The sequence below is a fragment of the Helianthus annuus genome, chromosome 3 (genome assembly GCF_002127325.2).
Source record: "Helianthus annuus cultivar XRQ/B chromosome 3, HanXRQr2.0-SUNRISE, whole genome shotgun sequence".
Lineage (NCBI taxonomy): Eukaryota > Viridiplantae > Streptophyta > Magnoliopsida > Asterales > Asteraceae > Helianthus > Helianthus annuus.
In genome coordinates, this window is record NC_035435.2 from 123,831,002 (window position 1) to 123,847,261 (window position 16,260).

At 33.9% G+C, this 16,260-nt stretch overlaps 2 protein-coding genes across 2 annotated transcripts; one reads left to right on the top strand and one right to left on the bottom strand.

Annotated features, from left to right (window-relative positions):
• The first annotated feature begins 3,309 nt into the window (after window positions 1-3,309).
• Window positions 3,310-4,452, top strand: LOC110932111. The gene has a single exon (XM_022175469.1). The coding sequence runs from the start codon at window positions 3,310-3,312 to the stop codon at window positions 4,450-4,452; it is 1,143 nt and encodes a 380-aa protein (XP_022031161.1).
• Window positions 4,453-10,822: 6,370 nt separating this feature from the next.
• On the bottom strand, window positions 10,823-14,327 carry LOC110929771 (gibberellin 2-beta-dioxygenase 1). Its single transcript, XM_022172948.2, has 3 exons — window positions 13,830-14,327; window positions 12,716-13,070; window positions 10,823-11,333 (listed from the first exon to the last, which is right to left on the bottom strand). Exons 1-3 carry the CDS (start codon window positions 14,231-14,233, stop codon window positions 11,076-11,078), a joined length of 1,017 nt encoding a protein of 338 aa, XP_022028640.1. The 5' UTR covers window positions 14,234-14,327; the 3' UTR covers window positions 10,823-11,075.
• Between the last annotated feature and the right edge of the window lie 1,933 nt (window positions 14,328-16,260).

Genomic DNA, 16,260 nt, shown 5'->3' on the forward strand with positions numbered 1-16,260 from the left:
GTAGGACGTGTTAGTCCTGTTATTATATATTAGGTTATTTAAAATCGTTTTTTAGGAGGGATTGACTATCCTTTTCATGACATTTTTATTTATGTTTTGATATTCGGTATCTGCTTGCCGTTACTGACACGCTTTTTGCAGTCATTGGGTCCTCGCCGCAACGCGCGGGCGGAAATTTAACTAGTTTCATTTAAAGGAAACAAAAGAAGAGAAAGGGCATCTAGAAGACAAAAAAGGGAGGGAAATGTGAAGATATAATTTTATTTAGTATTGAAAAGCTCGAAGGAAAGGAAAAGGAAGTAAAGATATATGTGTTCTCGGGTTGAAAGAAAGAGAAAAGAATGGTTTAATTTTACATATACCCTTGTTGGGTTTTATAATAGGTTAAGTATGATGATAACGGGTGAGGATCAAGTAGGAAGTTTATTTTGGCTAGAAAGTATAGGAAGCAATAGGATTAGGACATATGGCAAAATTTAAAATAAAGAGGAAGGGTATTTTAGTCAATCTTATCCTTTTCTTTTTCCTTCTTCTTCCCAGTAACATCAAAACACACCATTTTCAAAACCCACCATCTTCAACCGTTTCTTCACTTTCTATCTCAATAATTACTACATTATAGTGCGATTTTCGTCACCAATCAATGATTCAAACACCCAATCAACGTGTTCTTCAGCTTTTTTTTGAAGAAAACACAGTTTAATTTCATACAAAATCTCGTTTTTCTGGTGATTTTGAAGATAATCACTCGATCCGTTCGATTCGATCTCTGATAAGTGTTTCAATCATTCAAATTTCGTCAATCGTTGAAGAAACCGACTTCGATCCATGTAAAAAATTCTTTAATTTCATTTTTATTATCTGGGTTTTTGATTTAGTCATTGCGTTTTACGATCTTGGCGGGGGTCCGGGGGCAGCGCCCCTGGAAAACTGCATTCGTAAACAATCTTTTGATCTCCTACTTCCTGGTTCAGATAATTCACAGACAAAACTATTGTCCTGGTTCAATGCATTTTAGAGAGAAAACACTTTCTTTGGTGTTTTTAGGCCATTGCGTTTTAGAACTAAGACATTTTTATGTGTTTTCTGGCCATTGCGTTTTAGAAAAACACATTTTGAAGTGTTTTTAGTCATTGCGTTTTAGGTAAAACACATTTTTAGGTGTTTTCAGTCCATTGCGTTTTAGAGAGAACATTTTCTTTTGTTTTTTAGGCCATTGCGTTTTAGAAATGAGACATTTTTAAGTGTTTTCTGACCATTGCGTTTTATAAAATAAGACATTTCTTTGTGTTTTTTGGTGTATTGCGTTTTAGGTAAAACACATTTTTATGTGTTTTCAGTCCATTGCGTTTTAGAGAGAACACTTTCTTTTGTTTTTTTAGGCCATTGCGTTTTATAGATAAGACATTTTTTGTGTTTTTTGTGCATTGCGTTTTAGGTAAAACACATTTTTATGTGTTTTCAGTCCATTGCTTAAGTGTTTTCTGGCCATTGCGTTTTAGAAATAAGACATTTCTTTGTGTTTTTGGTGTATTGTGTTTTAGGTAAAACACATTTTTATGTGTTTTCAGTCCATTTCGTTTTAGAAAGTACACTTTCTTTTGTGTTTTTAGGCTATTGCGTTTTAGAAATAAGACATTTCTTTGTGTTTTCTGGCTATTGCGTTTTACAAACAAGACATTTCTTTGTGTTTTTTGGTGCATTGCGTTTTAGAAAAATGTCATTTTTTAGGTTTTTTTTTTCATTGCGTTTTACGCAACTGGGTTTTTTCCATTGCGTTTTATGCAACTGGGTTTAAAAAAAACGAAAATATAGCAATAGTATACTCGTTTTAAAGATAAAAAGACGTTCTTTTTTTGGTGCAATTTTTATAAATAAATAATGTCGTATGAAAGAGAGAGAAACTATTGTCTTGGATTGACTAGAATGCCTCTAAACAAACCCACGCGTCTCTTTTCTTCCCTTCAATTTCCCTCATTTAATCTTAGCCCTTGATTAACTAAATGGATGGTCAAGATTACTTCTTAGCCAAATAAACTTCCTATTATATCCTAACCCTGATGATAACATCTAAAATGGTAAAACTTTATATTTATCTTCCTTCCACTTCCTTCCATTTTGAAAGAAAAGTTATGAGGAAAAATTTTCCTTCCAGTTTCTTTCGTTAAAGAAACTTTGGAACACAAATATTTTTCATTTTCTTTCTACTTTCTTCCATTAGTAAACTTGGGAACACGGTGTTAGTGTAAATGGTATCAGAACTCTTGTTATATGTTGTTATGGATAATTCGATTACCATCAATGATTAATTAGAACAAGTGATTCGACAATCAACACTAGTAATTCTCAACAACAATGTGGGGTACTTCATGACAACAAATTCATGTCATAACAAGTAATGGTTTTTATAGCGTTTTCTAGCATCAGCACCAAAAATTGATTTATACAATAAATCAAGTTAAGAAAGATAGTCAACTAGTCAAGGAGAATGAGAATATTTTTTTTTTTTTTTTTTTTTGTGATTAGAGGTAACAACAAATAGGACATTTAAGGATATGAGAGCTACAAACAAGCAATTATTCATTGATGGATTTAAGTGTATTAAGCAATAATCATATTTTATTTTCACGTAACTGAAACCAAAACAATCACAATTCAATTCATGATGATCCATTGGAGAGGGCAACTAATGCAAGAACATGAGACATGGTGGAGTATTACTTCATAGTTAACGAGAGTCTTGAGCGTTTAAAACTCATATGTGCAGCCACTTATTTAGAATAAAATGTTATGTTATGGTACCAATCTTATATAAAGACTTGAGGGCTTATGATCACTGAACTATCCTGGGTAAGTATGCTTGATCAATTTCAGCACGTTTTGCACACTACATACTTAACAAGACAAGCATAAACCTGGGCCCAAACCGTCAAGTCCAACCAGCATGGAGAGGCCCAAAAAACGTTCCAGACCTGATAAGGACCAGTCTTTCACCTTTTTTGGTTTTCAGGCCCAAGCTGAGATGAACCTCAATCCCGGTTTAGGAGGTGATAACCTAGGCACTGATCTAGAAGATAATCGAGGCATTGATCTGAATGAAGAAGCAAATAACAAGAGGGATGAAGGTGAATGCTCTTCTGGGGAAACGTTGGTGGAAGATTCGCAGGAAAAATCTAATGATAAAGAGGTGGAGATGGACGAGCTCGAGGAAACGATCCGTATCGGAAAAATGGTTGGTGTGAATCTTACAGAACATGGTAAGATGATCCAGGAGACTCTGGGAACAAAAGGCAACAATGTGGTGAGTAAATGAATTTCCTATCTATTAATGCGCGAGGGATTGGGGGGCCGGTTAAGGAAGGATGGATCAAGGGTTTAAAGCTTAAAAATAAAGTGGATTTCCTTATGATTCAAGAAACGAAACTTTCGGATCTCTCAAAGTTAAATGTTATGAAATTTTGGGGGAATCAAGATTATGGTACTGAAGTTGTCGAGGCAACGGGTTTGTCTGGGGGCTTATTGTGTATTTGGGATATTGGGATCTTCGAGATTTCAGGTCATGTGAAGAACAGGAATTTTCTTATGGTGAATCGGACTATTAAAGGTTCTCAACTGAAGATTAACATTATAAATGTTTACGCTCCCCAGAGAACGGCGGATAAATTGTGCTTGTGGAATAAGATTAGAGAAGTGATGAATGGGGTCGATGGTATGTGGGTTATCGCTGGAGATTTTAATGCTGTCCGAAGCCAAGACGAACGAAAAAATTCTAGCTTTAAAAATGTTTGTGCCAGGAACTTTAACGAATTTATTTTTGAAGAGAACCTCATGGAATACGACCTAAAGGGCAGGAAATTCACGTGTATAAGGGATAATGGTAGGAAGATGAGTAAGATTGACCGGTTTCTCGTGTGCCAGAATTTTTTTAATCACTGGCTGGACGCATGTCTGAGAGGTATGTCGTTCTCCCACTCCGATCATTGCCCCTTGTTACTTACAGTAAATAGGAAGAATTTCGGAGCAAAACCATTCAGAGTTTACAACTCTTGGATGGGGATGAGCGGGTTCCGTGAGGTGGTGGAAATGGCTGCCAACTTACAGGATGATGGAAATTATCAACCTGACATTAAACTGATGAGGAAATTCCATAAGATTAGAGATGCTATTAAGGAATGGAGATTAGAGGTATCTAAAAAGGAGGAGGAGGCGGTGTTAAAAGCGAAAGAAGAATTAGAGGATTTGGAGAAAATTATGGAGGAGCGGGATCTTAGTGATGTAGAGGAATGGGAGTTAGTGGAAAACAAAAATGTGATGATGAATTTCGAATTCAATAAATGTGACGACATGAAGCAGAAATCTAGGATAAAGTGGGCGATCGAAGGCGACGAGAATACTAAATTTTGCATTCTCATGTCAACATTAGGCGGGCTTCCAACCAGATTCCGGGTCTAAATTTGAATGGGTACTGGGTGACTAAGCCGAATGTTATTAAAAAGGAAGTTATGGGTTTCTTTAGAGACTGGTTTAAGGAGAGTTATCTCAATAGACCAAAGCTGATGTGTAACGACATCAGGAAGCTTAATGAGACCGAAAGAAACTCTCTTATCGTTCCGTTCTCTTCGGAGGAGATCAAAATTGTGGTTGATGGTTGTGGGGATGATAAAAGTCCAGGTCCGGATGGGTTTAACATGAAGTTCATTAAATTGTTTTGGGATCTCTTCGATAAAGATTTCAAAGAGGTACTGGATGTTTTCTTTAATAGTGGAAAAATTAGTGTTAGTTGTGGTAGCTCTTTCATAACGTTGGTCCCTAAATCTAAAGACCCTACCGGGTTGAATGGATATCGTCCGATCAATCTCATCGGTACTATTAGTAAGGTGATATCTAAAGTTCTTGCTAATCGGATCAAGAAGGTGATGGATTCGGTTGTTTCTGAAGCTCAATCGGCGTTTATAAAAGGTAATTATATCTTGGACGGTCCTCTTCTAATAAATGAAATTACCAACTGGGGAAAAAAGCATAAGAAAAAAGCTTTCTACTTCAAGATCGATTTTGAGAAAGCGTATGATAATGTCAATTGGAATTTCCTTTTGTCTACTATGAGTCAAATGGGCTTCTCGGATAGGTGGTGTATATGGATAAAAGGTATTTTAGAGTCAGCCAGGTCTTCGGTTTTGGTCAACGGTGCCCCAACTTTTGAATTTAAGTGCCAAAAAGGGTTACGGCAAGGAGATCCGTTTTCTCCTTTCCTATTCTTGTTGGTGATGGAATCGCTTTCTTACATGATCGATAAAGCTGGAAATGCAAATGTTTTTTCAGGTATTCAAATCCCGAACGGTCCGTGTGTTTCCCATCTTCTTTACGCGGATGATGCTATGATTCTAGGGGAGTGGTCGGAAGCGAATATAAAGACGGTGGTCCGCATTCTTCGGGTGTTCAATATTTGTTCGGGGCTTAAGATTAATATTGAGAAATCTAATATTTATGCGATTGGGGTTCATCTGAATGAAATTGCTAATATGGCGGAGTTTGTGGGGTGTCAAGCGGGGAGCTTTCCGTTTAAATACCTCGGCTTATTGGTTGGAGCTAATATGAACAAAATCGCGAATTGGAAATCTATTTATGATATCTTTGATGCTCGTTTAGCTAAATGGAAGGCAAGTCTTTTATTTATCGGCGGAAGAATCACTCTTATTAAGGCAGTGTTGGAAAGTCTTCCCAACTATTATTTCTCTCTGTATAAAGCTCCTGTTAAAGTTATTAAGGATCTGGAAGCTAAGATGAGGAATTTTCTTTGGGGAGGAGACGGGAGTGTTAAAAAATTACATTGGGTGGCATGGGAAAGAGTTTGCTTACCGGTAAAGTGTGGAGGCTTGGGTTTGAGTAATCTAAGGAATTCTAATATGGCGCTCTTGGCCAAGTGGGGTTGGAGGTTTATTAAGCACAAGAACAAGTTATGGAGCAAAGTCATAGCTGCTCTTCATGTTACTAGAAACAAAGGGGAGTTCATTCCAGCCAAGAAAAGTCTTAGAGGAGTGTGGTATAATATTGTGCAGGTTCTGAATAAGCCGGTAGTTAATGGGGAGCCTTTAAAGTTGAGATTCAAAGCTCGGGTGGGTAACGGTGAAAGTACAGAATTTTGGATCGATAACTGGTTAGGAAATAAGCCTTTATTTGAGGCCTTTCCTAATTTATTTAAACTTGAGGTGTCAAAAAATTGCAAAGTCAGTTCGTGCTTTGATATTGATTCGGGTGGTTCCCAGTTCAAGTGGAGATGGAAGAGGCCTCTAACGTCGGAAGAGGAAATCAATGAGCTGGTCGAACTGTGTTCACTGTTGATGCAGGTTAAACCGAACCAAAATTGTGATAGGTGGTTGTGGGTGGGTTCGGAGGAAGGGAAAGATGAGGAGTTTAGCGTTAAAGCGACAAGGTTTTTACTGGACAAATGCAGAATTCGATCAGACTATTATGTCCCAGACGGATGCAAGTGGATTCCGAAGAAGTGTAACGTCTTTATTTGGAGAACAGACATGAACAAGATTGCCACGGCTGATGCCCTTGTGAACCGAAATATCGCTGTTGAAAGGCTCGGATGTGGGCTGTGTGACGAAGGATTCGAAGACGTGGAACATCTATTCACTTCATGTTTTTTTGCGGTGATGCTTTGGTCTTGGATTGGCAGTTGATGTAATTGTCAACCGCTGGTTATTTTTTCGTTTAGGGATCTTATTGAATGCCACAATCATGTGGGGTTGGAAGGTAAGAAGAAGGATGTTCTAAAAGGCATCGTTAGAGTCGGATGTTGGGTGATTTGGAGAATGAGAAACGAAGCCAGATTTAAGAATAAAGAGGTTAAACTTGATTATATCATTGGTGAAGTCAAAAAAACGGGTTTTTTTATGGTATAAGAATAGGAATAAAGGTAGTTCAACTTCGTGGGAAGATTGGTGTAAATTTGTAATTGTTTTTGGTGGCTGCCTCGGTTTGAGGTAGCTGGGTTTGTTAATGAAGTTCACTTTTCAAAAAAAAAAAAAAAAAAAAAAAACATACTTAACAAGAAACTCGCAAATATCACTATCAATCTTTTCATTCTTTGTTAAAAAAATGCCAATAGTATGTGGTAATCATCCTTTTAAGAGACTTTAAATCGAATCTTAGATGTCATATGAAGTTGTTTAAACCAAAAACACTACTTTGAGATGCTTATTCTTTAGCAAAAAAATGCAAGATGCATCTAATGTAATCTAACTAGCACCATTAAATCAAAGTAGACCAGGAGATAGGTCAACAAAGTCGTTGATGGGGAAATATGAATCAATAACTCTTGCTATAGAGGCACTGTTTTTTTTTTTTTGCAAACAAACTAGCATTGCTTTTATAACCTATGTCTAAAACATATCCCATCCCTCTTGGGTCCACATCGGTTGCATGTTCTCTTTCTCTACTTCACGTGAGCTCAAAGAAGCCACTAAACATGCAATTAAATGCTTCTAGGAACATAAAAGAATGGGTCCATATCATAATTTAACCATTGTTATGAAAGTAGCATAATAGCAAAGTGATTTGAGAAGAATAATAGGGAGAAAATGTAACATTAAATATTTATTTATATGTATTTAATCTAGTAACCATCATTATCATTTATATAATATAGATCAAAATATATTAAAACTTATAATATAATTAGTTGGTAATTGTTGATGGACCATATTACCCTTATTAACTAATTAGGGGTTCCCCTTGGGTGTATATAAGGAGATTACTAGAGAGGGGTTAGGGTCAGACAATCATAACATCACTTAAAATTCGACCTCCTCTCTCTCCATTACTACGAGTTCTTCAACCCTAAAGAACTCGGTACTACCATCAAGAACATACATCCTAAAGGGGAACTAAATCAAGCTGACTATCATATCGAACTCTATGGCTACATCTTTGTCTGGATTATCTACTGGTCTGTCTGCTGTATTAGTTCCATTGTATTTAAACAAAACTGATCAACAGAAAAAAAAATAAGATATTTCAATTCATTGATCAAGTTTGTAATAACACGAGATACAATATGAAATATATAATATAGGAGAGGAGAACTTGTTGAACAAATCTAATTTATTTCAGTTGTTGATAACCATGATAATATATATCTTTAACAACCATAATTTTGTTAACAATTTCAACAACATCATGGGGGACATAGGGGCGGATCAACGTACAAAGGAACGGGTTCACGCAAACCCATTAAGTTTTGGATTTTTAATAAAGAACATATAAAAAATATGACGGAACCCGTAAATAAATATTAAGTGAACAAATATATGAAACCAAGATTAGGGTAGTGATTGGTATGATAGAAGGATTTGATTTGTAGTGGGTTTAAAAGATGTTAAAGATAGAAGGATTTGATCTGTGTTTATGGAAAACAAAGATAAAAGGCTTGAATTATAAGAATTACAAGTGGTCTTTACCTGCTACAACAGTACTTACTAATTGCCGGATAATTTAAAACCACATCAAACTCTGGAGAAATTGTTGTTGCATACATTGATCTAGAAGAATATTATGTTTAAATTTTGATAGGTTTAGGTTTTGAACATATGAGATGGAACAATATTTGATTATGTTTCCCGACTTGACCCGCTCCCAAAAGCTCTAGATCCACCACTGGAGACATCACCCACAACAATTTGAAGTTTGTGGAGGCTACCTACAAAATTAGTAAGGGAAAAAAAAAGAAATAAAAAAATTGGTTGAAGTTTAGACAAAAATATGCAAATTTTAGTTCGCTCAAAGATGTTCACTGCTGGACTTGTTCGCACAAAGTGTAGTTGGGCCTATTGGTTAGGCTATATATGCCTAGGTTGACGAACTTGGAACACTAAAATTTTGAACAAAAGTGGGCTTTGTTTGTAGGACCATATGGTTTAAAATGTTTAATCATATAGGAAATTATATTCTTTATTTATTATGTGCTTGTCAAATTTATAGTAACTAAAACTGATATCCGTTAAAGCGATTTATTACATCTTATAAACTAACGGAATTGCCCTTTTCAAAGTACACACTAAAACTGATATCCGTTAAAGCGATTTATTACATCTTATAAACTAACGAAATTGCCCTTTTCAAAGTACACATGGTTCCTAAACTTTTTAAAAAAATTAAAACTATTCTTTCTCCCCAAAATTCTAAAAATACCATACTAACAGCCCCTAAACACCATTTGACACTCGCATTGTTATGGACCATGTCCTCTCCTTTGTCCTCGGCTTCTCCAGCCACCTCATATAGTACGACTCTCCTTTATGGCAATTACCAAACAATCCTCATGTTGCCAACGACTACACACACCTGTAAAAATCTTACACCCGCTCATCAATCTATAACTTCACTCTAATCTTTGTAGGACCACTCTTCTTATCAAGGTAGACATTCTTTTCAAATTGATATGTTGCATTTAATACACAGTACCACTCAAACACCCCTTCCAAATCAGAAAACTAATGTAAAACATTAAGGAAAGAATCTTTTTACCAAACTATTTATGTTTGAATTTGAAAATAACTTAGAATAAATGCTCTTCTAATTTGGAAGAAGTCTTTCCAGTTTGTTCAAATGCCCTTAGAAATGAAAGATTATGTTGCTTATTCTACGTACATCTTCATTAGTCAAACAGACAATTATAAAGTTGTAACATTTAAAAAAAAAACTATGTTTGTTTATTTTAAAAACATGTAATATGCAAGGCGTTTCAATCCAATAATATTTGGCCTTACATATACACTAAAGTTGATGTTCATTTGGTTATGTTGAAACTAATATATTTATTTGCATGATGTAATGAATTTCTTGTTACTATATTTATTGGCCCCATGACCAAATATGTTTGTTTAAAATCTTAATCCATTATGATAAGCATCCATTTGGAAAGAGACTAAGGGATGTTACACATGATTGGTGTTGATAAGCATCCATTTGGAAATAGATTAAGAGATGCTACACATGATTAGTGTTAATGTTGTTCTAAAGAAAGAAAATGAATGATCTATTCATGTGCCATTATGAAATGTTAAATCATCGATTTTGAATCAAGTCGTAGCCACATAGCATAGACGTACTCTACATTATGTATACTTGAAATATGAACCAAGTTTGTTCAACCGTAAAACATTACATATTTTAAATATATAGATCAACATTCTAGTGAAATATCATAGATTTATTTGGTAAGTTTTGTAGAAATTAATTACTTATTAGCCATACTTATATTTTTCTAAAGTTAGTGATTTTGGACTTAATTATAATCACATTATGATATTAACAAATATTATTCATAACGTCTTTCATGTCCTAAAATAAAAAAAGTTCTGCTGGAAACAAGTATCACCCATGATTTTGTTTCAAATAAGTATGTTCCATTCAACTTCCCCGATGTCGCATGTGGGCGCGCACCTATATGAGGGATGACGGATAACATAGCAAGTCATTAAACCAACTTTGTAACATGAACCGTTATACCGACAAAGCTAACTTTGTAACATGAACTCGTAAACACGATCACAGATTTGGCCTATTATTGATTTGAAGGTATGGAATAATTGGACAAACATTAGGTATGCAAAACAAGATTTCATGAGAAGTACCATGTTTAGGATTAAAACTGATATTGCCAAGGTGGCCAATATTGAAGGCCCTTCAACTTTAAACACACAATCAACACCTTGTATTGTATTTCTTCCAAAGTTTATATTTATATACACTAAATATAAAATATAAAATATGATAATATAAAAAATTTGTATTGAAAAACGAAAGGATTGTTACATTAGCTCATCAAGTATGGAGGGAAATTCTACAAAATAGCAAGTGGGAGATTAAAAAAAATCTTACAAACTCTTATTTTCTTAATTTTCCTCATTTCATCTATGTTCAAAACAATAAAAATCATAACCCTTTGCTCTCTAACACCCTTTTAGATATTAGTGAGCTATTATTAACGTATTTCCATGTGTGCCATATACGGGTACAAGTAAAATGGTATTATGTGATATCTGAGTGATAACTTCAAACTGGTCCTTTCAACTCGAGACAACATCGTTATTTTCAAAAAACCCGAGTCGGTTATCTGATAATCTTGAATTAAATGCAGATTTTTTGTATTCAAACCAAGTAAACTCTTTGTACAAGCTGGCCTCATCATTTTCCATAAGTGAAGGCAATGGTGCTATCTTCTCATTCAATGGTGGTCCTCCAAAATAAATCATTGACAACCTGCTTTTCAAGCTATTTGCCACGACTCTATGCTTCACACTCTTGAATCTTCCATTAGTCATTACCTGGTTTTGTTACATCGTTTTCACACAAAGTTATATACACCAAAAATTAAATGATCTAAATAAACAAAATATATGAGAATAAAGGGAATATGGTAGAATAAAAATTTATGATCAACTTATGAATAAATAAATCATTGACATAGAGGTCTAGTGGTATGATGTTGATTTCTTATAAAAAAAGTTGCAAGTGCAAGATTATATGATATTAATTAAAATGTAAAAAAAAATGCTAGTTAAAAAAATTATGTCTAAAAGATATTTGATTGTACCAAATCTCTAGGCTATAGCCTATAGGTACATGTAGGGACGACATACTGGACCACTATTATGCTATAAAAACGTGCATGGCTAAGTTTGGTTATGGGTTTAAACGGGTTAAATCGTACCTAAGCTCAGCTCAAATTTGAGTCATTTAATTTAAGAGAGTTCAAGTTTAAGATTGACTTATTTCAAGATTTATTTTTAGAGATCGAACTCGACACATGTATAATATTTGAAACTCGAACTATTTTGTTATTTGTATACATATATGATTATTTTATATATTTCATGATTTTACCTTTTATATTTATAACATATTAAAAAAATAATACACATATATTATATATACCAGCTAGTTATTATGGTAATTATATTTGTCCGCGCTCGCATATATATATTTGTCATATTAAATACAAAATATTATATTTTATAAATAATTGACTCCGAACTTACTAAAACTCAACATTTAAAACCTAAGTTCAAACTCAATTAATAATAAGCTTTAAGCTTTAATCTAGACTCAAGCTAACTCTCAATTCAGAATGTTAACGAGTCAATATCAAGTAGCTTAAAAATCATTCTAGAATCTAGAGACCATATTTATAAGATATTTTACAGAATTGAAAAATAGGTATAAGACTATATATACTATGTAATTATTTATTTGTTATATCCACATACATAATTTTATATTTATATAAGTATTTGACTCATGTATTTTACTAAAGCATGATTTATAAAGCTTAGGTTCAAACCCGTTTAGTAATGAGTTTTAATTTGAATTCGACCTTATAATCGATTCAAACTTTTAACGAATCGATATCAAGTAGTTTCTTAGTGGTGTCAAGTTTCAAATTCAGACGTAAGATATTTTTAATGGTTAGAAAATTACTTGTTATATATTGTGAAAAAAACCTAAAGATTTGAATGAGACGTTTTAGAAGCTAAAAAGTAGCGTGTTGTACTAGGACTACGATTGATCATGACCTAAATATCATATGCCAACCTAGATTGATTGGCAATCATCATAAAGATTTCTTCAAGTCACAAAACATACGACACCAAGATTACGATGTACACATTGCTTTAATGACATGTACGTTTTTAAAACACGTGTGTACCTGTAAGGAATCACCCACATTGATGAAGAACGAGTTCGAATCAGGAGAAACTGGCATCCAACTCCCATCTTTCAGTAAAATTTCAAGACCAGAAGTGTTATTGGATCTCAAAACGGATATGATTTGCGGGTCTGTGTGTTCTCCAAACCCGATTAGTTTCTTCCCTTTCATTTCGTGTTCTTGAACCTCTGGGCATGGGGGATAGTAGTTCACCCTGAAAACAGAATCGCTTTGTTCGTCTAACAACATTTTACTTAATGCATCTCTTGACTGCAATTTCAATTCGTCTGCTAAAAGTTCAAGAATCTCACATGTCATCTTCTTCACTGCTATCACATAGTCATTCACAGCACATCTGCACTAACACGTTAGACACGTTTAGGTTTCACAACACCAAATAAAAAAAATGGACACAATTTTTGCAAAAAAAAAAAAATAATAATAATAACAATAATAATAATTTTGCCTTAAATCTTATTATTCTTATATTTTATCTTTGTGTGTGGATAATCATAGACCCACAAACTTCACCACTAACAATCTTATAGCCTAAATTATTTATGGGAAAATTTCATATATCTCTTCTAAGCTTGAAAATTTACACTTTTCACAAATGATTCTTGAAAAGCATCATATATCATGCATCGAAAACTTGTGAATTCTAAAAAAAAACTGACTAAATTACTTTTGGAGTCCCTGTGTTTTATTGAATTTAATCATTTGAGTCCAAAATCAAAAAGTTTAATGCTACGAGTCCCTAACCGCTTATTTTATAACGTTTTGAGTCTCTGTGTTTTATTTGTTTTAACCACTTGAGTCCAAAATCAAAGTACAATGTTAAAAAGTTGGACTCAAAAAGTTATAAACTGAGCTGTTAGAGACTCAGGGCATTAAATTTTTTAATTTTGAATTTAAGTAGTTAAAACCACTAAAACATTGAGACTCAAAAATTAATTTATTCAAAAACATATTTTTAAATCGTATATCATGCACTAAAAACTTGTGAATTCTAAAAATTTTTTTTTGCTAGTCTAGAAAGGGTATATGAAATTCTCTAGTTATATTAGCCAGCCTTTGAAAAACCTCAAAAAATATGGAAATATGTTCTTCTTACTGGAATTCTTGTGGGTTATCTTCACAAACGGAAATTGTTGGATTGTTGCGATCAGGTTCAGCTTTCAGATTAAGAAGAAGATATTCGACCCATCCGAAATCGCCATTTTGACCCAGTTGTTTGTTTCCATACCCGAAGGGGTCGGGTGGCCCTGCTTTTTGTTTGAAAGAAAGTGGAGAGGAGAAGAACTTCATGGCTTCTGATTCCAACTTATTGATGAATTTCAATGGAACTCCATGATTAACAACCTTGAAGAATCCAAAATCTTGGCAGGCTTTAACTAGGAGATGTTTGGATTCAGTTTTCGACAGGTCGATAATCGGGATTGTCGGAGGGTGGTGGTTGTTGTTTGTGATTTGTTTGAGAAAGAAGAGTTCAACTGGAGGCTTTGATATGGCCACCATTGTTTAAATTTAAAACTTGAAAAATGAAAAGTGATTTAGTTAGTGGTTTTTGAATGGAAGAGGGAGGAGATGTGTTGTTTTTATGTTTATGTGTTTGGAGCTAGAAAAGGCATAGGAAAGGTGGTTTCTTGCTTGGCTATTTGTAGGAGTTGAGAGAAAGAAAGTCAACATCGCTTCCTTTTTTTATTGTGTTATTGAAAATTAGGAGTGTTCGTTTAGGGGTTGGGTCGGTTGTTAGTTTTAATGGGATCAAAAGTGAATTTTGGTTATTGGAGAATGGTAATTGGTCGGTTTTGGTTAATCAGTTTTGACATGATCTTGATTTGATTATTGGGAAGTTGACTGCGTCAGGAACTTGGGATTACAGCTGTTGGGTCTCGAGAAAATTGATCCAAAATAATCTTTATTGATGCAAAATAATCTTTATTCGTGTGAGTGAGACACTAAAGGTCCGCTTCAGGTGTAATTGTGTTAGAAAGAGTGGTGGCCGGCTGGGATGTTGATGGTGGTGGTCGGCTGGGATGGAAATGGGGGGGGGGGGGTTTGGTTGTGGTGGCTAGGGTTAGAAAGAGTGATTTAATAAACAAATAAGGAATGGACTGGATTTTTGTAGGTAGTATAATGAATAAATAATATATACTAATATGTAAAATTACTGAATTACCCTTACTTTGAACTGAAAAGATAAAGGTGTCCTTACTTTTAACAACAAAAATGAACAGAGTTAAGGCTGGAGAGTAGATTAGAGAATCAAAAGAAAAATCATGGAGTAAAATGACAATATTTTGGAGAGTAGATTAGAGAATCAAGAGAAAAATCATGGAGTAAAATGACAATATTTAAATAACTAGGACAAAACCATTAACATGACCAAACCACATGAAGCAAAACTAAAGTTTACTCTATAAATTATGCATATTTTTAATTCATTTTAATACCATTGTTATGTATATATACATATGAGTATATACAAATTATATTATATACTATTTATTTGTTTTTATCTTATTATTATCCTACATATACAAAAAGGAGTTGAGGGAATAGTGCCAGGCAGCTTGCCTGGCACTTCCCTATTAGACCACCCATTTTTAATTTAATTTTATTCCCAGCCTAAAACTACAATTTCGTCCTTTGTTTAAAATTACGTTTTTACCCTCAATTCAAAATAAATTTATACTTTTGCCGTGGTTCAAAATTTACGCTTTTGCCCTTAGTTCAAAAACTCATTTCTAATTCTACTCCCAGTTTAAATTTACGGTTTCGCCCTCCATCTAAAATTACGCTTTTGCCCCCCCCCCTCTTCAAAATAAAAATATGTTTTTGCCCCTAGCTCGAAACTACGATTTTGCCCTCAACTCAGAATTACGTTTTTACCCACAGTTCAAAATAAAATTATGTTTTCCCCATAGCTCAAAATTATGATTTTGCTCTCAGTTTAAAATTATGATTTCGCCCCCAGTTCAAAATATTTTTATGCTTTTGCCCTCTGTTCAAAATTATAATTTTGCTACCATTTCAAAATTTACGATTTCTCACCCAGTTAAAAATTATGATCTTGCCATCGTTTTACTTTTTTTTTTGCAAAACTATAGTACTGTTTTATTTTGCTTGGTTGACTCAATTAACTTTTATTGTGTCAAACAGTTGTCTAACACTCGCTCATTGGTTCTAACAAATTAGTATTTTACCCCCAGCTCAAAATTACAGACCTGTTATGTTTTAATTTTTTTTAGCAAAATTATGGTAGTGTTTTCGTTTAATTGGTTGTCTTGATGTATTTTTTTTAGATCGTGTTATAAATAGTATGTACAAGTAACCTAAATACATGTATACATGTTATGAAACTAAGAAATATTTGATTTAACGCCCTGCAACGCGGGCGGATATAGGTGTAATTTTTATTCATTCAGGCATGCCTGATACTTGCTCATTTATCTTGAAAAATTCCAATTTTGCTCCCAATTTAAAATTATAGTATTTCCATCGTTTTAGTTTTTTTAGTAAAAGTATGGTAGTGTTTTTGT

Coding starts and splice junctions, on each gene's coding strand:
- LOC110932111 (XM_022175469.1), top strand. CDS start 3,310: ATGAATTTCCTATCTATTAATGCGCGAGGGATTGGGGGGCCGGTTAAG.
- LOC110929771 (XM_022172948.2), bottom strand. CDS start 14,233: ATGGTGGCCATATCAAAGCCTCCAGTTGAACTCTTCTTTCTCAAACAA. Junction 13,071..13,829: donor GATAACCCACAAGAATTCCA/GTAAGAAGAACA, acceptor GTGTTAGTGCAG/ATGTGCTGTGAATGACTATG. Junction 11,334..12,715: donor ATGTGGGTGATTCCTTACAG/GTACACACGTGT, acceptor TAACAAAACCAG/GTAATGACTAATGGAAGATT.